Consider the following 26424-nt stretch of genomic DNA (forward strand, 5'->3'; position numbering starts at 1 on the left):
CCCCATCCCTCGCTGCCCTCATCCCTCGCTGCCCTCATCCCTCTCTGTCCCCATCCCTCGCTGCCCTCATCCCTCGCTGCCCTGCAGCTGTGTGGCTCCTCCAGGGCAGCCCTCCGTGTGCCCGCTGTTACGCAATTAGCCACCGCTCGGAGCCAAGCTAATGACCATCATTAAGGAGCGCATGGCGGGTGGGGGTCAGTGCCCGCCGTGCCGCTCGGGGCATGTGCAGTCATGCAGCAGGACTGAGTCACGGCGCTGCTAATGATGCTGAGCCCTGCGGAGAGCGGGGACAGCGGGGACAGCAGCCTCCCTGGGCAGCACGTACAGGGCAGGGCCGTGCCACCCTCCGGCCATCCCCCTGGGGATGCGGACAGGCCCTGGCACTGCTCAGCCTGCTTTCCTGCAAGGTGAAGTGTCAGAGCCTGGGAAATGGCACCTGCGGCTGCGATTCGTCCTGGAAAGGGATGGATGCCCAGGAACGCTCCTTTCCCAGCGCAGTGGCTGTGCTGCAGTGTGGGGCTGGGACACAGAGCCCCTCTCTCCTCCCTGGTGTCTCTTATTCCACCCACACCCGCCTTGCCGTGCTCATAAGCTGCTGACAGGCTGGAGACGCCACCTCGGCATTCACGGAGCCACGGGGAGGCTCAGCAAGCCGTGGCCAGAGGCACACACCGATTTATAGCGCTCAGGCCAGGAGCCGCAGGGAGCGATACCTGCAACAAAAGCCTGGGATTGTTGTACAATCCTGATTTTCCCGTGCTGGATGCACAGCCGGCTCAGGGCAGGGCAGGAGCGCAATCCCAGCCTGTGTCCAGAGGGTGCCTGGGGAGGAGGGCAGGGGGCTGTGAGCTGAACTGAGGGGACATTGAACAGTGTCCTACTAAACCCCACATGTGTTTATTTTAAACAGATTAGGACCGAGACGTGCAGCGGGCTCGGGTTTGCCCCGGGCAAAAGAAGGCGCTGCCTTGGGGCTGTGCTGCCCAGCGTTAAAAATGGGATCTGAACAGCGGAGTGGGGGTCCCAGGGTCGGTGTGGTGCAGCAGAGCATCGCTCCTCGTGCGGCCGTGCTGCCGCGCAGGAAAGCACAGAGGAGCTTTTTACAAGCACAGCCGAGGAGCATTTTTCAAACTCAGCCTTTGGATGCTCCGCAGCGGCTTTGGGGCCGCTTGGTAACGTACGGCAGACGCGGCGGGTGGGTGGGAGCAGACTTGAACAGGCACTCGCTGCTCCAGGCGGTCCCCTGGAGAGGCACCGTGCGCGCTCCCGCGGCCGGGAAGGCAGCCTGGAGCTGGCCCTGGGCAGCGGAGGTGGCCCCGGGGACCTGCCACCCACGGGGCACTTCCAGCTCCGAGGATGCCCTGCGCTGACAGCGGTGCCCCGGGGGACAGCCACCCTCAGTGTCCCTCGGGGACCTTCACCTCTGAGGACCTGCGCTTACAGGGACACCTGGGGGACTCGCACTGCTCAGGATGCTCTGGGGACCTCCTTCCCCAGACCTGTCCTGAGGGACACTTACCCTCCGGGGTGTTCCGGGAACTGAAATGCCCCGGTGTAACCCTCCTCGGCAGGGGTACCCCAGCGACCCGCTCTGCGGGGGACACACGAGGGGACCCTGTCCCCAGGGATGCTCCAGGGACCCGCTGGGGGTGGCCTGCCACATCACGGCCACCCAAAGGACACGCGTGGCTGAAGACACCCCGCTGGGACCCCTCACCCCGGGGATGCCCTCGTGCACCGGGGGTACCGGGGGTACCGGGGCTCCGGGCGGCGGTGGCAGGGTGGGATGGCGCGGCTCCGGGCGGGCGGAGGGGTCGCTGTTGCCGCCAGCACGGCCGCCCCCCGCCTCCCCCCACACTCCCTCCGCCGCCTTTTGTTCGCCGCCCGCGCTCGTCCCCGCCCGGCGGCGGCGGGCGGAGCCGGGGCCGGGCCGGGGCCGCAGCCGCAGCCGGGGCCGGGGCCGAGCCCAGCGCAGCGCAGCGGGAGATGGAGGCCTCGCCGGCAGAGCCGGGTCCCCCCGCGCCGCCGCCGCCGCCGCCGCTCCCGGAGAGGAAGAAGAAGCCGCAGCGGGCGCCGTCGCCCGCCCGGCCCAAGGAGGTGCCCGGCTGGTCGCTGGCCAAGAGCCGGCGCGGAGGCGGCGGGGGGCACCCGGGCGCGGCCCCGCGGCTGGCGGCGAGCGGCGCGCACCCGCACCCGCACCCGCGGCGGCCGGGCGGGGGCAAGGACGGGCGGCCCGACAAGCGCGGCCCCGCGGGGGCCCGGGCCGGCGGCAAGGGGCCGGCGGGGCGCGGCGCGGCGCGGCCGAAGGGCCGGCGGCACGGAGCCGAGACGGCGGCCCCCGGAGCGAGAAGGACGGGGTCGGGACCCCGCTCGGTGGCCGGGCCCGGGCCGGGGTCCGGGCTGACCGACAGCAGCTCGGAGGTGTCGGACTGCAGCGCCTCGGAGGAGGCGAAGCTGCTGTCGCTGGAGCTGGGGCTGAGCGGCAGCGATGGCGAGTCCCCGGGCAGCGCCCCGCCGCCGCCGCCCTCGGCCGGAGAGGCGTCGCCGCTGCCCGAGGAGCCCTCGGCCGCCTCCGTGGCCAGCAGCCGCCTGCAGCTCAGCACCTCGCTCGCCTTCTCCGACCTCACCGAGGAGCTGCTGGACGCCGGCACCGACGGGCTGCTCCGCGAGTTGGAGGACCTGCGCTCCGAGAACGACTATCTCAAGGTGGGCACGGCGTGGCGTGGCATCCCTGGCGCGGCTCGGTGTGGCATGGTATCGCTGGGCAGTAGTGGGATAGCATGGCACCCCGGGGTGTGGGTCAGTCAGGGTCAGCATCCCTGGCTATAGCCTGGGTGTAACGTCCCAGAGCTTTGCAGGGCATCTGAGGGCATGGCTCAGCATGGTGCAGCATCCCTGGCCTTAGAATGGCATGGTGTGGAGTCCCAGGGCAGGGGTCAGCATGGCTTAGCACCTCTGGGCACAATAGAGCATCCCTTGTCATCGCAGCGTGGCGTCCCTGTGCACAGTGCGGCGTGGCACAGCATCCCTGGCAATGGCAATGGCACAGCGTGGTACAGCATGCCAAACTATGGCTCAGCGTGACACTGCATCCCTGGCAATGGCATGACGTGGCATGGCACTGCGTCCCAAGGTGTAGCTCAGTGTGGCACAGCGTCCTCGGGTCCAGCCTGGTGCAGTTCAGCATCCCAGGGCATGGCTGGGCATGGCTCAGCTCAGGAGGGCCGGGCTCAGCCTGGCCTGACTCCCATGAGCAGCACAGCACAGCACGGCTGGGTGCAGGGCTTGGCATGGCTCAGCCCAGCATGGCATCCCTGAACATGGCACAGCCAGGGCTGGCCTGGCATGCTGTGCCTGGCCTTCACTTGGCACATCATAGCGTGACTGGATGTAGGGCCTGGCTTGTCTAAGCCTGGAATGGCCACACTGAGCTTAGGGCAGAGCTCAGCTTGGCACAGCATGGCCCAGCTGGGCATGGTCCAGCATGGTGTGCCGTGCCTGGGCACCACTCAGCTCCATGTTCCATGGCATGGCTTGGCACAGGGCAGCCTTTGGCACAACATGGGCCAGGTTAGCCAGGCGTGACCCAGCTGGGCATGGCTTGCCCTGGCACGGCACATTGGGTGCAGCACGACCAAGCCCAGCATTGATCCAGCTTGGCATGGCAAGGCTTGGCACAGCCTGGGCTGGCAAAGCTTAGCAAGGCACAGCTCAGCGTGGTATGGATGTGTTCAGCCCGGCTGGGCATCCTGGGACACAGTATGGCATAACCTGACCCCGTGCAGTTGGGCACGGCTCCCTGCTGCTCTCCGTGCCTGCTGCTGCTGCCAGAGCCTGGGGACATTTTCCAGCTCTCTTCTGCCCACTGGTTCCTGTGCTCCCTGGGGCCTTTTTCCGGGTCTGTCTGGTTCAAAGGGACGTGGTTGTGCCAGGGCAGATGTGCTGTGAGGGAACAGGGACACGGAGCCGTCCCATCTGGTCCCACATCACCCTGATGGGCACCAGCACCCACCCAGTCCTGGTGCAGGCATTCTGTGCCCTCTTCTCTCCTTCAGGGTGGAGCTGTGGCTGAGCTGCTTGGGCAGTCACCTGCTGGCAAGCTCAGGGCTCCCCAGCTACTCTTTGGGTGCTGCAGGCTGGAAGTCAGGCCAGCTCTCCCCTGATGCTGCCCAAGTTTGTGACAGTGTCAGGATTCCAGCCACGAGGTGGGCATTGAGTGATGCTGGAAAATGCTCAGTCAGGCCCCTTGTCCATTAGCAAAGCCCCAGATCACGGCTGGTGTCCCTACTCCTGCCAGAATTAGCAGCAACAGCTTAAGGGCTTTGATTTACTGGGGGCTGGAAAAACGCAGATGAGGCCCCCGGGTTTCCAAGAACACGCGGGTGAGCGCTGCCATTCCTGCGGATAGAGAGAGCCTTCCTCCCTTCCCATGTGATCTCCTTCCTGGCAAGCTGCAGGCCAGAAGGGTGTGAGTGATTTACTTGCCCTGAGGGGTGCCAGCTGAAATCCCCTGGCCAGGAGCAGTGGAGAGGGGAGAGCTGCTGGAGGCATGCACCAAGACTTGCCACGGGGATGCTGCTGGCATCATCCCTTCTTTGCCAGCTCTTGTGTCTCCTCCCTGACATGTGCATCCTGCTTATATCCACGTTTCCGTGTTGTAGCTCACTTCTCCTGGCTCTGGAGCAGGAGATGGTGGGGTGATACCCTGGCTCCAGCTGGGCAGAAGCCCAGAGCACAAGCCTCTGGTGCTCCAAAAAATGTTGGAAGATTTGCCTAGTTTCTCCAGCAAGGAGCGGAAAACTGGGCTGGGCTGCAGCAGAGTGCTGGCTTGTGCCATCTGTGCTAAAAATTCAGACATTTCAGTACTGAAAACAAAAATAAAGCCCTAACCCGAGGGATTGGCACTGCCCATCTTGCCATGCAGCTCTCCTCTGCTTGGGTGGATGAATCAGACTTATCCCAAGTGACTTATTTCCTAAGACTCACCCAAAAAGCTGCAAATGAATATTTTTTTCATGTATTCATCAGCATCAGCTAAAACCCAGTGCGTATTTAGAGCGAGATGAGGATTTTTGGGGGCGGGGGAGGGCTTTGGTGACGTTCTGGCACGAGCCAGACGTGTGTGGTGCTACTACGCCCGTGTGATGCACGCTGGGTTTGGGAGCTTCCCAGCAGTGCTCCAGCAGTGCCAGCTCACGTCCCATCTTTCCTCAGCTGCCATCATAAAACCGACTTGTTTAAGCACACTTCACCCATTTCTCTTTGCAGCTCGGATTTGTGCGAGGCTCTGCTCTCCTCCTCCCACTCTGGCTGTACGGGGCGAGCTGGGATCTCCTCTTGCCTGTGCTGTCAGGCCTGTGCACCTGCTGGGACCCCCCTGAATGGGTTATTCCGAGCGTTTTCCCAAAAAGGGCTGTTTTCACGGGCAGGCTGGCAGCCTGGTGAGGGAGGAGGTGCCTTGGTGTCCTTGCCCCGTCTCGCTGTTGCGATGGAGAGCAGCTCCCAGCCCTGCTCAGCAGGCTGGAAAATGTGAGATGTGATACGGCAGCAGCTGCAGAGGGACAGGCAGACAAAGAGTGGGCACGGGAGGGTTTGGAGCAAGGGGAGGGGATGCCTGCAAACCCTTTCCTCTCATCTCTGAGGGAAGGGGTTTAGGCAAGAGCCATGTAACGCTGGCAGCACAGTGCTGCCTGCCCTTTCCTGCTGCCTGTCCCCCTCCTGCTCCCTGCCCTGAGTCATCCCACATCCCTTGGGGCTCGCACGCCTCTCCCAGCTCTGAGGAGGAACATTCACAGTGGCTGGGGTGCCTTTTTCCCCAAGGTAGTCATGCCACCAGCAAGGGCTCTCTGAGAACATCCCCCAGGGGTACTGGGGGCTGTGTCTGGGCAGCCTGGCTGGCACTGAGTCCCTGCTCTGCTGCTGCCCAGACCCAGCCACAGGGGCAGGGACCATGCCTGGAGCCCCAGTAGGCACCTGCAGAGCTGGGGAGCAGAGCTCTGTCAAGCAGCCACCCTGAAGGGGGTTTTGCCCTCTTGCCTTTTCAGATGTGCACAGCATGGGTTGGGCTGCAGAGAGCCCCCAGCTGTTTGCCTGGTAATTTATGGGGGCAGGTGTAAAGCTGAGAAATGTTGATTTTTCCCTCACTCCCATTGCCATGCCAGCCAGGGGCAGGGATCAGCACACAGGCTGCTGCACTGAGCTCCAGCACAACATGGATGGCCGGTGTTTGCTGTCAGAGCTGGCCCAGAGCTGCTGCTAATGCACCCAGAGAAACCCCTGTGTGTGACATGGGTGTGCCTTGCCCATCCTTCCACCCATTACACGCTGGCATGGGCTTGTGCTGCGCTGCATTTTCTGGGCTCCCCTTGCTGGCAGGGGGTGCCTGAGCACCCTGGGCAGTTTCCTTTAAAAATCCCCACTGATTTTTCTTCTTTTCCCCAGCAAATCCAGCCATAATTCCCTGTGCTGCCTGACGGGCGCTGAGAGTTAATTGAAAGCTGCTGCTTTTGTGCAGCAATCTCGGAGGAAGCCGTGCTTGTTGCTCTCGTGCACGGTAATCCCCGTCTTTGCACGGGGGTCGCGGCACACCCGCTGCCAGCGCGGCACAAAGGCGGCTCTGCCACACACCCAGCCGGCTCCCAGCCTTCCTCCTCCTCTGCTGAGCTCTGGGGGTGAAGCTGGAGGGTGCAGGCAGGGCTGTGCCCCCCAAAATGCTGCCCACCCCCACGGGCAGGCTGGTGCTGCTGGGCTGTGCCCCAGAGCCTGGGGCTGCCAAGGTGAGGGGTTTGTGCTGCCAGCCAGGGCTGCACCAGCCTGTTTCGTGTCCCTCGCTGTTTTCTGCTTCTTGGAGGTAGCAGGTCCTGCTGGGCTTGCACAGTGTGTCCCCTGCTCTGCTCAGAGCTTGCTGTGTTCTTGCAGGTGCCAAAGTCAGTGTGGAACTCCCCTTGGGCAGGAGATCCGAGGGTTTCATTCTGCTTCTGGAACCTGTGAGGGGTCTGGTCTGCACTCTGAGCTGTGCTCTGCCATCTCCACTGGTCCTTCTGCCCTGTCACTGCCCAGGGTCATCATCCTGAAGCTCAGCCCTTCCTGAAAGAGCTGATGCCCTTCAAGTGCATGTGTGGACTCAGCTGTTCCCTCCTCCTGCTCTAAAAATGCATGGGTTTTTTTTTCCTGAACTGGAAACAGGCAGTTTGCATCCCACCTTTCCGCTTCTTCGTTTCCTTAATAATCTCCCCAGGGAGAGACAGTGTCTCTGAGGTTTGTGCAGAGGAGGTTGAAGGTAGATTGTCTCTTGAGCTCCTCCACTGAGCAGAACCTGGCTCCTGCAGCCACGAAATGGGGTGTTTGCTTCTGCACACAATCCCTGGGGCATTCAAATGAGCCTCTCTGGACTGCAGATTCCCAGCGTTTTTTTCCGATACGGTGGATTTCTAGTGTGAAAGCACTGTGAAATCTTTGCTGTTCCAGAGATGGGATGAGCGGGATGCAGTGGTGGGTGATGCTGCAGGACAAGCAGAGGAGCAGCCCATGGATGCTGGGAGGCTGTGACTCACAGAGGGATGGGTACCCTGTTATTTACAGGGCAAGTGGCCCAGCAGGGCAGTCCCCAGGGGCATTTGTGTTAGAGAGAAATCATTTTTCTCCTCATCTTTTCACGTTTCAATTAACATCACTAACAGTGCTCCATGCTCAGTGCCACCCCTGAATTTGGGATGTTTCTGTGAGGTTCCTCCACTCTCCTGGTTCTGCTCTCACCTCAGTCCAAATAAAGGTGATCTGGGCATCAACCCCAGAGTGTTCAGGTCGGGCATCAACTCCAGAAAACGTGCAGGTGCAAAGGGTGAGGCTCTGTGGCCATCATGGACCCCTGAAGCTGTGAGGGGACCCCAGTGCACCCCGTGTGCTGCCTTAGCAGATCAGCTCTGTCCTCCAAGCTCTCTTCCAGTTTGCTGGCATTTTTCCACTCTCCAGTCCTAATCCCTTTACTGTGGCTTAGCAGCATGGCTTGCCTCCGTGGGGCAAACTGGGGCAGGCTGTGCGCCTGCCAGGCTGCATCCACTCAGAGGATTTATCGCTCTTACGGGATGTGGGTGAATTCCTGCAGCTGCAGCAAAGACAGGCACTGCTTTCCCAGCCCCCAGTGCTGCAAATCCCCCCATCCCCGCTCCATGGCTGCACTTCCAGGCTTTGCCCAGGCTGGATACGCTGGACACGGCCTCCCCCTAAAATAACGGTTGCTACAACCCAAAGCAAAAACAAGCAGGAGCTCTTAGCAGGGCAAGCCCAGGCTTCCTTCCAGCAAATGCAAGATGTGGTTGGGTTTTTTCCAAGGTCCCTGCTCCCTGCCCTGCTCAGCTGCTGCCTGGGAAAGCCACATGGCAAGTGAGAGCTGGAATGGTCAGCACTGAAGGAGGATTGCAGTTGTATTCAAGCCACGATTCGCCTGACTTTGGTTGTGAAAGGCTATTTTCCCCCACCCTCTGCAGTGTGCCTGCTCACCTGCAATGCATAATGCCTTTTTTTCCTATGAAAGCTCCCAAGGAATAGATGCCATAAACCAGCTCTCCAGGCTGGTTTGGTTTATGGGGGTTTTGCTGGGGCCCTGCCAGGGGAGGAGACAGTGCTGGTGGGGGGTTCTCTTCGAATTTGTCACCCCAGGGTGCATGCCATCCTTGGCAGGGCTGTCTGCCAGCACATGTGGTTTGTCCCTAGGGGTTTTCACACCTGACACGTCCAGGAGGTTTTCTCAAGCATGTCTGCAGTGATGCCCCTTCACAGGACAGTCTGTGGCTGTCCCTGGAACAGCCAGGCCCAGTGTCCCCAGGACCCCCTGTGCTCATCTCAAAGCCTTGTGGCTGTTTCTGTTCTGAGACAGAACAGAAGCAGATCTGTTCTCGAGACCCCCTGTCGAGAAGCAGAGCAGTGGAGGGTGACAGGACCCTGGTGGCCGTGGTGCCGGCAGCCCAGGCCAGGAGATAATCCGGGATTGTCTAACTGACGTTCCTCCTTTGTCACAAAGTGTTTAAAGCCAACAGTGAGCGACTGTGACTTGTCCCTGCAGCTGCCAGCCCTTTCCCCAGGCTTGGCTTCTCCTTTCGGGGAGTTCTTGCAGCTGGGGCTTTGTCAGGCCGGGTGAGTGTGGCAGCCACTGTGCCAGCGCCAGGCAGAGCCAGCACAGAGCTGCCATCTCGGGCTCTAAGTCACTGTCACAGCAATGTGGGGAGCAGTCCCTGTCCCCTCTGCCCAGGGGGAATCGGGGCTGAGCATCCCCAATGTCAGTGCCAGATCCTTTTGTTCCTTCCATGACCACGCCATGGAGCAGAGCAGCAGCGTGAGCCACTCACTTCTCAAGTGGCAATTGCATTTGGCAGTGTCAGGGGGTCTTCAGTGGCAGGGGTTTCGGCAGGAAAGCAGATGCCTGATCCCTTCCCAGGAGGGATCCCTGTCCCACTGGGTCTTGTGGAGGACAACAGCCGGTGTGATGGCTGGAGCGTTTGCTTGGGGGATTTGTGTTGACACCATGTTCATGGTGATGTGGACAGAGCTTGGTCAGTGCCCAGGGACCAGAGGGGACAGTCCTTGAGCATCCCCAATGACCACAGTCCTGTTCTGGATGAATGGGCACTGGGGACCCCACAGTAGTCGTGTGCCATAGCCCTGGAGGAGGCTTTGTGTCAGTGCTGGTGCCAGCAGGATGTCACCCTTGGCCCTGCTGTGACAGTGATGCAATTGCTCTGTCCCAGAGGAGATCACTGGGAGAGCTGATGGGACTGGGAAGAGGTGGAACAGAGGACCCAGCCCAAGGGCTGCTGCTTGGTGGCAAAACAAAGAGCAAACTCTGGTCCCCAGCACCAGTGGCATCTGGTTCATGTCCCCACGTTGCCTCCCCTAGCAGCTGTCCTCGCCTGCCATCTCCTCCTTCCCTCGCCTGCCTCCCTGACACATCTTTTCCAAACATAACCTAATTTTTCTCCCCTTGGCTGCTGCCTGAGCTGCTCCTGCAGCTCCTCTCCCTCCCCCACCTTCCTCTTTCTTTTACCACAAATACTCTCAGGCGCTTTTGTTGGCTCTTCCCCCTCAGACAACTGGCTCACCCCTGGGTGACAGAACCCAGCTGGCTCTGAGCCTTTTCCTGCAAGGATTGGGCTTGGCCCAAGGGGTTAAAGACTTGTGAAAATGGCTCATGGGGTGGAAGGATGGAGGGATGGAGGGATGATGGATGGATGGATGATGGATGGATGGATGATGGATGGATGGATGGATGGATGATGGATGGATGGATGGATGGATGATGGATGGATGATGGATGGATGGATGATGGATGGATGGATGGATAATGAATGGATGGATGGATGGATGATGAATGGATGATGGATGATGGATGGATGGATGGATGGATGGATGATGGATGGATGGATGCATGGATGGATGCATGGATGGATGGATGATGGATGGATGGATGATGGATGGATGGATGATGGATGGATGGATGATGGATGGATGGATGATGGATGGATGGATGGATGGATGCATGGATGGATGCATGGATGCATGGATGCATGGATGGATGGAGAGCCATGGTGGGCAGGTGTCTCAGGGGAAAAGAGGGCAGAGCAAGCTGCGGGGTCTAACACAGCATCTCCCGGCAGGATGAGATCGAGGAGCTGCGCGCTGAGATGCTGGAGATGCGGGATGTCTACATGGAGGAGGACGTGTACCAGCTGCAGGAGCTGCGGCAGCAGCTGGACCAGGCCAGCAAGACGTGCCGCATCCTGCAGTACCGGCTGCGCAAGGCCGAGCGCCGCAGCCTGCGCGTGGCACAGACCGGCCAGGTGGACAGCGAGCTCATCCACAGCCTTGAGCAGGACGTCAAGGTCAGCCTGGGGGGCACCTCCCCACCCAGGCAGCCCCCAGAGCCCCTAAAGGGGGTTTGGATGAGTTGTGGGCATGGAGGGGGCAGGGGATGTCAGGGTGCAGGGAGCTCTGTGAGGATGTGCAGTTTGTTTTGTTGGAGATGGAGTTTGTTTTGTTGGATGCTGATGTGGGAAGTGGGGAGCAGTGCTTTCAGCTCACAGGTGGTCTGAGGGCATCCTGGTGCTGGAGAGGGCCAGCACTGCTGAGAATGTGCCAGGCTGGAGCCCAGCCCAGCCCTGGGCCCTGGGGCTGAGCTCCCTTATCCTGCTCCTGTGAGGCTGTGATGGGGCCACCACTGCAGGACGGAGCTTCAGGAGCGTGCAGGGACCAGGACCCTGCAGCCTTGGGAGCTGCTTCTCTCAGTCTTTGGGAAAACCTTGCAGAGCCCCAGGCACGGTGGCACGGGGGGCTGGGGCAGGGACAAGAGGATTTCTGCAGGGTGACGTTGCTGTGCCCTCGAGAAGCCTGGTGAGTGTTTGCTGAGGGCTCTCACCAACGAGACTGCTGCCAAGAGGGGGTGTGGTGGCAGTCGGAGACAGCTCGGGATGGATGTGCAGCAGCTCGAGCACTAACTTTGTTTTTTGAGCAGAAAACAGCCAGTCCTGGAGCCAAGACATGCCACAAATGTGGGGCTGCAGACCCGCCCTGCTGCCCATCCCTGCTGGGGCCCCAATCCCTTCCCCAAACCACCCATCAGTTCCCCCCAGCTTTGGTGGCTGCTGCCAAAAACCCCCTCCAGCTTCTCCCTTTCTGGGAAAGAAAGCACAGCTCATCCTCGGGGGAACAGGAGCCCGACCCCATGGCCTGAGATCCCCCAGCCCTGCAGCAGAGCTTGCTGCTGCCTCCCCAGTGCTGATATCCCAGCCTGTGCAGGAGACCAGTGGCATTTGGGACAGTTTTTGCTGTCCTGCAAATGCAGGAGTAAATGTTTTGTGTTATTAAGCTCCCTTTATGCTGGGGATTGCTCCTGTGCAGGGATCTGGAAAGGGGGAGCTCTGGGGTGGATGCAGGCACCCTTCACCCCAGGGCAGCTGCTGGTTTTTCTGTAATGTGATGCAGCAGCTCGCCTTTCTCCTGACCAGCACAGCTGCTGCCTGCTCTGCTGCTGCCTCCCAGCTCTTCCAGCCTCCTGGGGGCTTTTCCAGCTTTGTGGCATGGGAAAAAGGTGATGAACATCTCCCAGCATCGTGCTAGGGCTGGGGAAGGCAGGATTTGCCCATGGGATGGGGACACAGGGCAGCCTTGCAGCTGGTGAAGGAACAAGAGCAGTCCCAGGGGCCAGGGGGTCTCAGTAACCAGCTGGTGATCTCTGCATGAGGACTGTGGGTGCCCAGCAGCTGTAGTCTCAGCCCCCTGCACATTGTGCCCAGTCTGGTGAGAGCCCTGTTGTGTCCCCAGGTGGCCAAGGACGTCTCTGTGCGGCTCCACAATGAGCTGGAGGTGGTGGAGAAGAAGAGGATCAGGCTGGAGGAGGAGAACGAGGACCTGCGCCAGCGGCTCATTGAGACCGAGCTGGCCAAGCAGGTGGTGCAGAACGAGATGGACAAGCTCCGAGAGGTGAGTGGGACACGGGAGGGGGACCAGGAGGTGTCCCCAAGGCTCTGCTCACAGCAGGTGTCCTGGCCCTGGCTGTGGGATCCCCCAGCCCTGCCTGAGTCACTGAAACCCAAACCGTGCTACAGATGCTGGTGAAACCCGAGCAGTGCTGCCCTCCGCACGCTTCATCCCACCCTGCAGGCACAGGCTGGCTCTGCCCCATCCAGGGCGGGCTACAGGGCTTCCCCACTGCGCTGGGGACACTTTATATGTCCCTGGCCACTTGCTCAGGCCAGCCCCCTGGGCCGTGCCCAATTCCATCTGGGCAAAGCTCCGCATGATGTGTGGGGCTCCTGTTCCTGGCAGAGTGCCTGCTGCTGGCTGGATCCTGACCACATCCTGCAGGTTCAGACTGGGCTGAGATGTCCCAGCAGTGTCCCCCTGGTGTCCCAGTGGTGCTGTGGAGCTGGGTGGGTGCACAATCCCCTGGGCAGCCACAAATACACCCGTGTGCACAGGTCCAGGGCACTCCACGTCATGCTGTGTTTGGGACCAGCTTCTGGCTGGGATCTGTGTCATCCTCGGTGACAGGAAAGGCATCCTGGTGACAGCATGGACTTGAGATCCATTGCAGCCCTTGTAACCCACTTCCCTACTGCCCGGGATGCCTTTGGTCCCGAGGGAGCCTCGGGATGCATCTCTGGCTGAGCCATCAACACAGTGTGGGGGAGGAGGCTCTCACTTCCCCCACCGTGCTTCCTGCACACGGCTGGGGATCTCTGGGGCCATCCCTGCTTAAAGCTGAGCCCAGCTGCAGGATCCAGCTGTGCCCATCCCCTCTCAGCCATCCCCACACGGGGTGTCCTGTCCCTGGGCTGCACAGCCCCCGCAGCAGCAGCCGTGACATGGGTTACCCTGCAGCCTGGAGCATGGGCTGAATAACAAATGGCAGCAGCGGGAGCTGGGCTGGAGCTCTCCCACACTCGGAAAACAGGCAGGGAAAACGCTTGTGTGGTCAGCGTGGGGTGAGGTCTGGCCCCTCGCTGCAGCTGCCCCAGCCCTGGGGACACTGCTGGCTGGCACAGGCTCAGAGAGGGTCCCCAGGCTCAGGATGGCACATCCCCAGGCTAGCAAGGGCGTTGGGGTTACTCGCTGATTGCAGAGTGCTAATTAGGCAAACATTAGACAAAGTGAGCTAAAAGCTCTCCTCCTCCCTGCTGCTGCAGGGCACAGAGCCTGGCAGAGCTCGTTAGCAGCCAGAGCCAGGGACTGCACAGCCTCACCCCTCGGGGCTGATTATTCCTCCCTTCCAAGAGGTTCCTCCCATAACTGGATAATTGTCTGGGGATCATTCCCGAAGGCACAGGCATTTTCCCCTCTTCTGTCTCCTAAAGGGGTAGGAAAAAGTGGGATCAAGCTGGGTGCCCCATGCCAAGTTTGCCCCAGCAAGCTTGGGTGAAGGGACCCTGAGGCACAGTGACTGAGGCAGTGACAGCCACATCTGCCCCAGGCTGCTGTTCTTGGGGCTGTTTGGGGCTGGTGCTGCCCTTTGCCAGCCACAGTTCCCAGCAGGGCGGGGGTGAGGGATGTGATGTGGCACAGCCAGCCCCAGGAGAGGCTCTGCAGCTCCAGCAGCTCCAGGGATGGTCGTGGCCTTAATAGGAAAGCCTGGAGCCCAGCACCTTGGCACAGGCAGCAGCTTACATTTCACAGCTGCTTTCTTTGGCTGCTGGGCCTCAGCACCAGCTTGGAAATAGGTCCAGGGCAGCTGCATGGATCAGCCAGCGCTCATGGGAGGCTGTGTGGATATTCCTGAGGGTCTTGCCCAGCTCCCTTCCCCAGATAACTGGCTCTGCTCTGGACACCTTTATTTTTACCGTGCTTTTGGTCTGCCTTTTTGTTCGATCTGCCTTCCCCACCTCCCAGCTGTCCTCACTAGCCTGGACATTGTCTCTTGTGTCCCCTTGTGACCTTGACAGCAAAGTCAGCATCGTGCTGCTGAGGGCCCAGGACATGTCCCTTGCTTGGGGAAAAGGCGATGGGGAATGTCATCATCTGCTGCTCCCACACTGGAATGTCCTGAGAGCTGTCCCTTGGCCTGGGGGTTGGATTCCCTGCTCCATCCAGCCCTGACAGGGACAGTGACTCAGCCTCTCCACTCTCCATGGCTCATTTCCTGCTCACTCCTGCTTTTTCACTGCTCGTTTGCCTGCAGGGGGAATTTCTGGCCAAACCTCATGATGTGATGCTTGCCAGTCCAGCTTCCTCAAAGCAAAGGGCCTCTCTCAGCCCACCAGGGCTCGGGTGTTTTCCTGGGGTCCACGAGCATCTGGGAATGTCAGTGTCCATGTCCATCCACATTGAATCTGTCTGTCTGTCTGTCAGTCAGTCACTGCTGGGGTGCAGTGCCATTGCTGAGGGTCATGACTTTTTTTTCTGCAGAACTCCCTGAAGAAGCGAGGGTCTCGCTCCATGGGCAAGACTGAGAAGAAGCCGTCAGTGCAGGTATCAGCTCCTGAGCACCCTGGGCACAGTGACCCAGCAACACCCAGGTCAGGGTACCCAGACCAGGAGTAAATCCAGCCATGGCAGCACCATCCCCTCCTTGCAGGGCTTTGCAGAGCTTTCCTGCCTCTCAGAGCCCCTGCATAAGGGCGGGATTGATGTGCTGGGCCATCCTCTTTGTCCTCAACACTCCCTTGTCTCATTTATCAATGGAGCAGTGGCCTGCAGTGGCTTTAACCCTTTCCCTGTGGAAGGAGCTGCAGGTTTGGCTTTGACATTGTAAATCTGCTTCTGCTCTTGTGGCTCTCACAGCCCGTGTCCCTCCTGCCAGTGCCAGCAGCTGTGCTTGAGGGTGCTCTGGGAGCTTCACGGGGTCTGGGGGAGCAGAGGGTCCCACTCCTGCCCCTCACAGGCTGCTGGGGCAGCACAGGGCTGGGGGATTTGCCGGTGGCAGGGGGATTTCAGCTGTCACTTGCTGTTGAGCTGAGCTGCTGTGACTCACTAATGCTGTTACCAGGGCTTGGAGAGGCAGAGCTGCTGTTGCAGGGATAGAAAGGCAAGAGGAGAAATCCTCTTTCAAAGGCAGAAGACTTGAAGGGTTTATTTTGGGGAATGGATCTGCTCCCCCAAAGCTGGGACACGGAGGCAGACCATGCAAAGACACTCCTGACGTGCTGCTGAGTGTCATGGCAGGAACCCTGAGCAGCACAAGGGGTTTGGGTGACCTGTGTCCTTCTTGGCACAGGCCCTTCTGTGCAGCCACAGGACACAGACCCCCCCAGGACCTCAAAGACTTTCCCTTTCAGTCTTTATTTATCACCTCCCTTTAACTCCATTCTTGAGAGCCCTTTCTGGCCAGCTGATGGTTCCAGCATCCTTCCCCTCTTTTCCCCAGAGAGCTCTTACAGCCAGCTCTGCCCTGAGTTGAGTGGGCTCCTCCATCATCCCCTTCCTGAGGCTGAAGCCCCTCATCTGCCTCCTCCTGGGGCAGGGGACAACCCCAGCCCTTCTGCTTCTTACACCCCCATGGAGCTAAGACCCTTCAGCTTGGGGTCAGGGTGGTCCCAGTTCTGTGGTGGGAAGTGCTCCAGGAGCTCTGGGCTTCCCAGTGGATCCCCCTCGCTCCCTGTCCCCACACAGCCGTGGCTGGTGGCCTTTGGGCACAGATGCTGTGACTCATCTGTGGCTTCCTGGGCCCCTTTCCTGCCCGGCTGTGCTGGGTGAGCAGCAGCACTCCCCAAAAATGGAGCTGGAGGGGACAGACTCAACACTGAGGTCTGCCCAGACCCCAGGAGCCCTCCAGGTGGTCTTGGGGATGTGTGTGTGTCTCTTTGCTGATGCCAAGGCATAGAGGGATACACTGGGTTGCTGCTTTTATTTTTTTTTTCCCCCTGAAAAAACAGGAACTGAGGTCATGTCTGCTCTGCCTGCTCCAGCCCTCCCCTAATCTCCTCACCTAATTAGGGGGGCACAGCTTTAATGCGCCTTAGTGAGGTCGTGTCCCAGTGCACAAGCGTGGAGGTGCAGCAGGGTGGTTCCTGTGGTCATAGCAGGGCCTTTAGGGAATAAAATGACACCCTAAACTCATGGGAACGCCCTTTCCATCACCTTGTTAAGAGCAGTCCAGGAAGTCTGCAGAGTAAATACTGCTGTAGGGTTTGGGGTGAGTGTGGGCATGGCTGGGGGGGCTGGGGGTCCAGAGCACCCAAAGAAGGGGCTGGTTGTTTTTTTCAAGGCAAGGAAAGGGGAAAAGGGGGGAGTTCAGCTGGGCAGAGAGCTGCCAGGGCCAGCAGCCACCCAGCCAAAGGGCTTGGCCACCTCCAGCACTGCCCAGCTCCAGTGGGTGCAGTGAGGTGAGGGTCACAGCCTGGCAGGTCCCTTCCTGGCAGTGACCACGCTGGAGCTTGGAGCACTCAAGTGACCCCAGGGCACAGGAAGCTGCGAGCTGGACGTCAGGAAATCCTGGTCCTCCATCCAAAAAGCTCCCAGAGCAGAGAAACGGTCTGTCTGGGCAAACAGCCAAGATCCTAACTGCTAAATAATAAAGGAACACATGGAGAAACGGTCCTGAGAAGCAGAGGGGCTTGGGAAGGGACTAGTGAGCTGATGCTGAGGCTTTGCCTGGGTTTTCAGTGCCCTGGCAAGGTGGGGGCAGCAAGGCTGGGGGTTGGGATTTCAAGAGGTTTTCAGCTGCTTCTCTGCCCTGTGATAAGAGTGAGGGGCTGAGCGAGAGGAGCAGAGCCCTGACAAGGACATTGCAGAGGCAGCAGTGCCAGTTTTGGGGAAGAAACCTTGGTAACCCTGTGGAGTCTTGAGAGCTTTCCCTTCTCCTCTGCCCTGTTGTGGATCAGGCTGGACTTGGTCCACCCATCCCTGGTGCTGGCTCAAGGGCTTCTTGTGGCAAGACCCACAGGTCTCCTCATCCAGGGCATGTCCTGTCTCCAGGCTCACCCTGAAAGCCTCCAGGATGGATCTCAAAGCTTTTCCCCCTCCAGGAGCAGAGCCAGCAGCTTCCCTGGGATGACTGGGGTGGGAAGGTGGCATGTCCCCAGGGCTCTCTGGGAGTCACCATGGCCCCTGGGAGCACGTTTCTAATACCCACCCCCTCCGGGTCCCCAGGAGGACAGCGCAGACCTGAAGTGCCAGCTGCACTTTGCCAAGGAGGAGTCAGCCCTGATGTGCAAGAAGCTGACCAAGCTGGCCAAGGAGAACGACGGCATGAAGGAGGAGCTGCTGAAGTACAGGTCCCTGTACGGGGACCTCGACAGCTCCCTCTCCGTGGAGGAGCTGGCTGACTCTCCCCATTCCCGGGAGGCCGAGCTGAAGGTCCACCTCAAGCTGGTGGAGGAGGAAGCCAACATCCTCAGCAGGAGGATAGTGGAGCTGGAGGTGGAAAACCGCGGGCTGCGGGCGGAGATGGACGACATGAAGGGCCAGGGGGACAGGGAGCTGCCGGGGCAGGACTCGCGGTTCCTGGTGGGCGTCTCGAGCTGCGGGGACGCGGGGGACACGGTGGCGGAGCTGCGCCGGCACCTGCAGTTCGTGGAGGAGGAGGCCGAGCTGCTGAGGCGCTCGCTGCTGGAGCTGGAGGACCAGAACAAGCTGCTCCTGAACGAGCTGACCAAGTACAAGTCGGACCACGAGCTGGACGTGACGCTGTCGGAGGACAGCTGCTCGGTGGTCAGCGAGCCCTCACAGGAGGAGCTGGCCACAGCCAAGGTGCAGATCAGCGAGCTCAGCGGCAAGGTGAAGAAGCTGCAGTACGAGAACAGGGTGCTGCTCTCCAACCTGCAGCGCTGCGACCTGGCCTCCTGCCAGAGCACCCGGCCCATGCTGGAGACCGACGCCGAGGCCGGAGACTCGGCACAGTGCGTCCCCACCGCCGGCTGGAGGGACGGCATGGGCGGCAGCGAGGCCGATGGGCAGGACAGGGGGCTGGGCAGCGGGAAGGTGCCTGATGGCCCCGCCAAACTGCTCAAGCCCAAGGACCTGGAGACCTTGCTGGGCATCCGGGACCAGGCAACTCTGGTCAGTAAAGCGATCGATGTCTTGATTTCGGATGCCAATGGGTTCACTGCGGGGCTGAAGGCGTGCTTGGACAACGAGTGTGCGGGGGTGCTGCTGGGCGAGGCGGTGGGCAGCGGCGGCGACAGTCCCAGCGATGCCAAGCTGATGAACGTGCTGCTGATGCGGCTGGGCGTGCTCCAGCAGGACCTGGGCTGCTTCGTGAGGAAGGTGGACCACCTCACCGGCGGCTTCAAGGAGCACACGGACTCTTTCCCCTTCTCCAGCCCCAGCAGCCACGACATTACCAAAGAGGGGCTGCAGAAGGAGCATTCCTCTGACTTCCAGGTACGGGTTCTTCCCACATCCCTCACAGCAGCTGCCGCTTTATTTGCCACCACGTTTCCTCCTGCTTTAACGGAGCAAACCCTGATCCCCAATGTAACCTCCCTCCTGCCTCTCCAGAGCAAAATCCAAACTAACACCTCACTGCATGCCAGTGGCACCGGGGACAAGGTAGGACTCTGCTCCAACAGAGTGTGCCCAGGGCAGGAGGCAGTGGACATCCTGGCACAGGCTGGTTGTGCCCAGGCTGCCCTGCCCGTGGCCAGCGGCTCTCGGGTGCAATCCCACCTTAGCAGGGGCTGATGTTTTGGCTGCTCTCCCTGGCTTAGCCCAGCATCGTGTTTCAGAAGCTCTTTGCTTGTTGGGCGAGCTGGGTGGGAAGAGAGCAGCCTGCAGCACCACTGAAAGCAGCCCAAATTGCAGGGACCCCGCTTGCAGGAATCCTCCCTCCCCAGAGGTACCCAGGCAGGGTAATTTGGAGAGCAAAGGCTTCAGGGCAAATCTGCATCCAAAGGAGAACACCTTTGGAGCAGTGCAGAGCAGCTCATGCCCTGCTGTCCCGCTGTTCTCAGGGGTCCCAGCTCGTGCCGGGGGTCAGGGATGTCAGTGGTGGTTGGGGCTGCAGACACAAGCCCCTTTCTGGAGCACACTCGCTTGTTCAGAGTCCTATTGTTCTGCATGTGGTCCCCCCAGCCCGAGGTCCCAGTCTCCCCCAGTCACTGCATGGCACCGTAACCGGTGTTTGCACATTTTTTCCCTCTTTCTCTCTTTTTTCCCCTTTCCCCAAACAATCCAGGCCACGTGTCTCCTCATCCTGTGTTTCCTTTTGGTTTCCGCATTGTCTCCCGCCATGGTGGTGAAGCTCCTTCTCCTCCTCATCCTTTTTGTTGTCTTGTAGTTCTTTACTGTTTCGGAGACCCATTGTTTTGTTTTCTGGCTTTTTTTTCTTCCCGCTCTTTTGGTTTGTTCTCATTAACTTGCCCACGCATGCAGCAGCCTGATTTTAGGGACGCCGACCCTTTCCGCATCCCCCACACCAAGGACACGGACCCTGCACATCCCCGGAGCTACAGAACCTGCCGGGCCGAGGAGAACGACTCCTATGCCACCGAGGTACGGCACAGGCAGGGAGCCACGTCCCCTTGGCCAGCGGGGTTGGGGACAGGGCTGTGGGACGGGGTTGACCCTTTGGAGAGCTGGTGACAAGAGAAGCTGCAGAGCCTGGTCTGGGGGGACACAGAGAGGTGCAGCCCACCTTTCCCATCCCCTTCCTGGGCTCTTACAGATGAAGGAGCTGCAGCTGGTGCTGTCAGAGGCCAACGAGAGCCTGCGGGGGCTGCAGGAGCAGCTCTCACAGGAGAGGCAGCTGAGGAAGGATGAGGTGGACAACTTCTCACAGAAGATCTGCCAGGTGAGTAGGTAACAGCCTCTGCCCCAGGAGACAGCTGTCCTCAACCCATAGTGGTGCCACCTCCAGCCCAGTGACCCACGTGGGGACCTGGGTGCCACCTGGGAGCACACACAGCATGTCCCACTTTAAAGGCTGAGCACACTCCTCTTTGCACATGGGCATGGAGCCATGCAGGACTTCCCCCATGGGACTTCCTCAATGGCCCTGCTGTCCCCAGCATGCTCCCAGGCTGGTGCAGGTCCCCCAGATGGGGACATGGGGCTGGCACCAGGCTCAGCCCAGACCCTGGGGTGGAGGCATCACAGTGCTGCCACCAGAGCCTGTCCTGGAGCCACTGGTCTCTCCACAGCTGAAGGAGGACCACCAGAAAGCATTGCTGCGACGGGAGTTCGAGCTGCAGAGCCTGAACCTGCAGAGGCGGCTGGAGCAGAAGTTCTGGAGCCAGGAAAAGAACCTGCTGGTGCAGGAGTCACAGCAGTTCAGACAGAGCTTCCTCCTGCTCTTCATGAAGCTCAAGTGGTTCCTCAAGCGCTGGCGCCAGGGCAAGGTGGTGCACAGCGAGGGCGAGGACTTTTTGGAGGTACAGTGGGCTGCCATGGAGGGGTGACCACACTTTTGGATGTGTCCCTCGTGGCTGTTTGCCCTGCCCAGCACTGCGTGGGTGTCCCCCATCCCTGGCCAGGGGCTGTGGGTCCCCATATCACCCCAGGCATGGTGTCACCCGCAGGTGAACAGCATGAAGGAGCTGTACCTGCTGCTGGAAGAGGAGGAGCTAGCCCCGCAGCAACAGGCAGACAACAAGATGTGTGCCGGGGACACCTGGACCCCCAACACGGTGAGCAGGGTCCCCAGGAGCCCAGGGGGTGGATCAGGGTAGGATCAGCCCCTGCTGTGGCTGTGTGCCACGGGGTGGTGGCTCCTCTCAGGGTGCATGGCTGGGTGGGGATGCTCCTCCACAGGACATCACCCTGAGTGTGGTCCCTGCCCTGGTGGTTCCCCTGTCCCTCACCTTGGCAGCATCCTGCAGGGCTGGGATGCAGAGAGGGGAGCTCCCATAGAGTCCCACCCTGTTGCCTGTGTTCACCCCTCTCCTCCTGCAGCCCAACGAGTGCATCAAGACTCTGGCAGACATGAAGGTGACCCTGAAGGAGCTGTGCACGGAGCTGCGGGAGGAGCGGCGCGGTGCCAGCGAGCTGCAGCAGCAGTTCACCAAGGCCAAGGCTGCCTGGGAGATGGAGCGTGCCGAGCTCAAGTGCCACATCGCCCAGGTGGGAGCCCTGGGCACCCCGTGGGCTGGCAGAGCTCCCCCATGTCTACTGGGGGGCTGGGGGCCTGCCTGTGCCCTGTGCCAAGCGCTGGGCTGGGAGCAGGGTGGCACTGTGGGAATCTTAATTAGCAGCCACTCAGGCAGGAGAGTTTCCATGGCAACGGGGCTGGCAAGGAAATCTGACTGTGGAGCAGCAGAGGATGCTCTTTATTCCTGTCTGGGGAGGGTGGGATGGGACAGGGGCTCAGCATCCCTCCTGAGGACAGGCAGCTGAGAGCAGCATCAGAGCCCACCTCTCCCCACCCCTTGTCACAGTGCAGGATCCCTGCAGATGCTGCAAAAGGGATGCATGGCTGCAAGGAAGGCAGGAGGTGGAGGGAGGGCAGCCTGGGCACTGGGGGAGCTCCTGCCTGTAGGATGAGTCCCATCAGTCCCTCAGCCCTGCCCTCGCAGTGCTGAGAGGTTTCCACTCACACTGTGCTGGCAGCAGCCCATGGCTGTACATCAGCCCTGCTCCCCAGCACTTTCCAGGCAGGATTTCTCCTGGCAAAGCATGTCCCCAGTTCCCACATCTCCTCAAAAGCGAGCAGAGCAGCCGTAGTGGCAGCACCCCAGCAGTGCTGCACCCTTGGGGGCCACTCTGGCAGCACTGCAGGTGATGCTGCCCCTCTCCAGGAGCCATGTCCTGCAGGCAGGAGCACAGCAGGGCTGGCAGGACATGCAGCCTGTGTCCTGCTGGGTCACCATCTGCTGGGCCGGCTGGCATGACGTGGCTGCAAGCCAGAGCAGGCCATGGCTTGGCCGTGCCATGGGCAAGCCATGTTGTGTGTGTCACATCCTGGGGATGTGCTTATTGCCCAGCCTGGCAGCACGGGACTGGCAGTGGCAAGCGGGATGCCCGCAGCCCTGCCCGTTTGCTGGAGATGTCCAGGACCACGCTGGAGCCACAGGTCCCTCACAGCCACCACCATGTCCCCACAGCTGGAGTCAAAGGCAGGCAAAGGGATCGCGGAGCGTGCGCTGCCAGACTGGAAGGTGGCACTGAAGAGGGAGCGTGAGGAGCACCAACATCTCCTGGCCGAGTCCTACAGCGCTGTCATGGACCTCACCAAGCAGCTGCAGATCAGTGAGAAGAACTGGAACCAGGAGAAGGTGGAGCTGCTGGCTCGCTTCAAGGAGGAGCAGCAGCAGGCAGAGCAGCAAGCGAAGGACCTGCAGAACAAACTTAACCAGGTATGGTGTCCCCCGTCCTGCACGTGTCCTCCAGCCTCTGCTGCTTGCCCCGAGAATGTTTCATGCTTTTGCTTGCCCAGAGAGGCTCATGTTGCAGCTGTTGAGTGACCAATACAATCTCCAGTTGCAGAAAGGATCCAGTCCGTGGGCATTGAAGCACTCTGAAATGGAGATGCACGGCAGCAACTGGAAAGAGGTGGGTAACAGAGGGTGGAGTGCTCTTAGAGCTCAGGTCTCTGCTAAGGGTTAGATGGGAGGATGTGAACACCCCAGTGAACACCACTTAAACAGCAAATGAGGCTGCAAAGGAGAGCACCAGGAGAATGAGAGCGTGAAGGGCGTGGCTGGACCCCAAGAGCTACTGTGGGGTTATAAAAAGCTGATTTTAAATAGATGTGGTTGCAGCAAGCTCCATGCAGTCCTGGGACTGCTGTGCCTCAGTGTGTGGGGAAGCTGGTGGTGCTGGAGGGGAGCAGGATGCAGCCCCTGAGCTCCTGCCCATCTCTGTGCTCTGGTCCTGTGCTTGCTGACCCTGGAGCTTTCTCCTGTGCCCTCCTAGGCTCTCAATGAGAAAATCACAGACAAGGAGACAATCTCTGAAGCAGAAGCCAAGGGAACCAACCTCAAAAGGTGAGTGTGCTGGTGCCTCCATGGTCCCTGGAACATAGGAACATGGAGGGGCCCCCTGGGCTTGACATCCCTGAGAGTAACAGGGAGATGCAACCATGTTCCAGGGTAGTCCTGGAAGCAAAGGCTCCCTGTGAGGAGCAGGACTGGGTGCCCATTGGGGTGGGAGCAGAGTTCCTCAGCTGTCCCCCAACCCCCTGTCCCCTTTTGATTCCCATCCTCTCTTCCCACAGGACCAAGTCTGTTTCCTCCATGTCAGAGTTTGAAAGCTTGCTCGACTGTTCTCCCTACCTCCCTGGAAAGACCGTGCCAGGGCTGGGTGACCATGCCCGGGGCAAAAAGGCATCCTCAACCACCCAGATGCTGCCCAACGGGATCCGGGACAGCGCCGGCCTTCCTCCCTCCAACTGTACATATGTGAATATCGAACAACCTGCCCCTGACAGCCTGGTCAAAGAGAAGCTGGGCATCTCCTCCTGGGACTACTCACAGGCAAGCGGCCTCTCTGGGCACGACCCAGCTCAGAAACAAATCCAGAGGAGCTACACGGCGCCCGACAAGACTGGGATCCGCATCTACTACAGCCCGCCGGTGGTGCGGCGGCTGGAGGCGCCTCTGGTGCACAACAAGGAGGGCAAGATCATGATCGAGCCCGGATTCCTGTTCACCATGGCCAAGCCGAAGGAGCCGGAGGAGTCAGCCAGCGCCGAGGGCACCTACAGCCAGTGGCTGTGCAACTTCTCCAAGCAGCAGCAGGAGCTGCTGGACAGCGGCGCGGGGGAGAGCGCGGTGCCGCCGGTGCCGCGCTTCCCCCCCTCGCTGCACGACCTGGAGATCTCCGGCAACATGAGCGACGACATGAAGGAGATCACCAACTGCGTGCGCCAGGCCATCCGCTCCAGCTCGCTCGAGAGGAAGGTGAAAAGCACCTCCAGCCAGACGGTGGGGCTGGCCCACGTGGGCACACAGACCATCCAGACGGTGAGCGTGGGCCTCCAGACCGACCTGCCCCGCGGCACCGGCGTGCATGGCAAGAGCTGGTCCCCGCGCAGCTCCTCCCTCGTATCTGTGCGCAGCAAGCAGATCTCCTCCTCCCTGGATAAGGTCCACTCCAGGATCGAGAGGCCATGCTGCTCCCCCAAATACGGCTCTCCGAAGCTCCAGAGGAGGTCTTCCTCCAAGCTGGACGCCTCCAAGGACAGGAGCCTGTGGAACTTGCACCAGAGCAAGCAGAACGGCTCTGCCTGGGCCCGCTCCACCACCACCCGCGACAGCCCCGTCCTCAGCAACATCAACGATGGCCTGTCCAGCCTGTTCAGCGTGGTGGAGCACGCGGGCAGCACCGAGTCCATCTGGAAGCCGGGCTGTCCCGAGAGCAGCCGGGCCAAGCCTGAAGCACCCAAGTACGGCCTCGTGCAGGAGTTCTTCAGGAACGTCTGCGGGCGGGCGCAGAGCCCCACCGCCCCCCAGGAGAAGAAGGAGGTCACTGGGGAGGAGAGCAAGAGAGCTGAACACCTCAGCCCCACCACCCACCACCCAGCCGAAAACATCTCCCGTGTCTTGAACAAGAAGGTCCTCAAGCAGGGCAGCTGCGAGGACCCCAAGCCCTCGTCCCCTGGCCAGGGCAGTAAGGACGCAGCCCTGCGGGACCCCGAGCTCATCTCGGCCATAGCCAGTGAGGTAACGAGGCACGGAGCCCCCCGGGGTGTCCCGCCGTGGCGGGGATCGGGGTGCCTGAGCCCTCTAACCCCGCTGTGCCCTGTCTATCTTTGCAGGACACGGCGTGTGACTGCAGCTCCCAGTCCCTCACCTCCTGCTTTGCCCGGCCTTCCCGCTCCGCGCTCCGCCACTCCCCCTCCAAGTGCAAACTGCACCCCGCGGACCCCCCCAGGGCGGAGGAGAAGCCGGGGGCCTCGAGTGAGTGAGGACGGGGGCTCGGGGGACACAGCGTGCCTGCCATCCACTGTCCTGCCGGAAGAGCGCCCGCGCTGAGCCCGCGGGGCTCCTCTCGGAGGCGGCACGGGCTCATCTGTCTCCTAAACGTCCCCTCGGCCCCGGGGACGCTTACGAGGCAGATGTGGAGCCGGAGGCTGCCGGTAGCCCCGGGCTGCGGGGACACCCTGCCAGGGTGGCTGCATCACCCGCTGCCAGCGCGCCGGGAATGAAAAATGAGCCCCTGCTGTGCCGAGGGCTGGCGGGCACTGAGACACGGAGAGCAGCCGGGGGAGGCTGCTGGGGTGAGGCTCAGCAGGGCCGCTGCAGGGAAAGGCTGGCTGAGGGCTGGTGCCCCTGGCTGGAGGGTGCTGGCTGCGGCTGTGCCAGCGCTGCCCGCCCTGCCTGGGCTCCGGAGCATCCTGCCAGCATCCTTCCAGCATCCTGCCGGCATCCCGCGGGCCCGATTGCCGCGAGGTTGCATCAGCCGCGGGCCGCGTGTGCTTCCCCGGCAGGAAGGAGGTGGGAGGCTCCCTGTGGTCACCCAGGCTGGGCTGGCTGGGGGCCCTCCCCGGCCACCCTTCTGCTCTGGGGGTGCTGCTGAGGCCCTTCGCTGCTGGGAGGGGCCCGGGTGGTCCCCGGGCTCCTCCAGCTGCAGAGCAGGGATCGCTGGGTGCACAGCGTGGGGAGAGGTGGCCTGTGTGCCTCTGTGTGTGTGTGTGCACACCCCCTGCTCCCAAGGGGCCGTGCTGCCCCTGCCTTGCACCCACCTCCCTGCTTGGGGCCACTTGTAGTTATTTCTCCTCCAAGTGCTGAATATACATATTTCTCTTTTTTATTTTTTTTTCCTTTCTCTCTTTTTTTTTTTTTTTCCCCCTCCACTTCTGGCTCTGCCCAACTCCGGACAGCCTGCAATGTAAAACCAAGTGCATTTTAAAAATACCGAAATGAGCTACACTGGAGAGGCACCAATTGGATTAAGAGATTGTGGGTTGGGAGGCTGCAGCGTGGCCCGCGGTCTGCGCCGCGCATCCCTCCATCACCACCAGAAAAAGCCTTACCCAGGGAGGGAGGGGGCAGCAGCCACAGCCCCCATGGCACTGCATAGCTCCTGGGGCTGGGGGACCAGCCCCACACAGAGCAGCCTTGG

The 26424-nt window shown here is 60.8% G+C and overlaps 1 protein-coding gene across 2 annotated transcripts; it reads left to right on the plus strand.

Annotated features, from left to right (window-relative positions):
- The first annotated feature begins 1923 nt into the window (after positions 1-1923).
- Positions 1924-26322, plus strand: SOGA1 (suppressor of glucose, autophagy associated 1). 2 transcript variants are annotated; one of them, XM_058850549.1, is made up of 16 exons: positions 1924-2706; positions 10650-10874; positions 12313-12471; positions 14893-14955; positions 17575-18807; positions 19798-19917; positions 20090-20215; positions 20565-20795; positions 20943-21050; positions 21316-21483; positions 22464-22715; positions 22840-22911; positions 23275-23345; positions 23576-25022; positions 25118-25259; positions 26183-26322. In XM_058850549.1, exons 1-16 carry the CDS (start codon positions 1987-1989, stop codon positions 26209-26211), a joined length of 5166 nt encoding a protein of 1721 aa, XP_058706532.1. In that variant the 5' UTR covers positions 1924-1986; the 3' UTR covers positions 26212-26322. The 2 variants fall into 2 exon arrangements, with proteins under 2 accessions (XP_058706532.1, XP_058706533.1); XM_058850550.1 differs by having other exon boundaries at positions 19801-19917.
- The last annotated feature ends 102 nt before the right edge of the window (positions 26323-26424 follow it).

This window comes from Poecile atricapillus, chromosome 15, assembly GCF_030490865.1.
Source record: "Poecile atricapillus isolate bPoeAtr1 chromosome 15, bPoeAtr1.hap1, whole genome shotgun sequence".
NCBI classification, from domain to species: Eukaryota; Metazoa; Chordata; class Aves; order Passeriformes; family Paridae; genus Poecile; species Poecile atricapillus.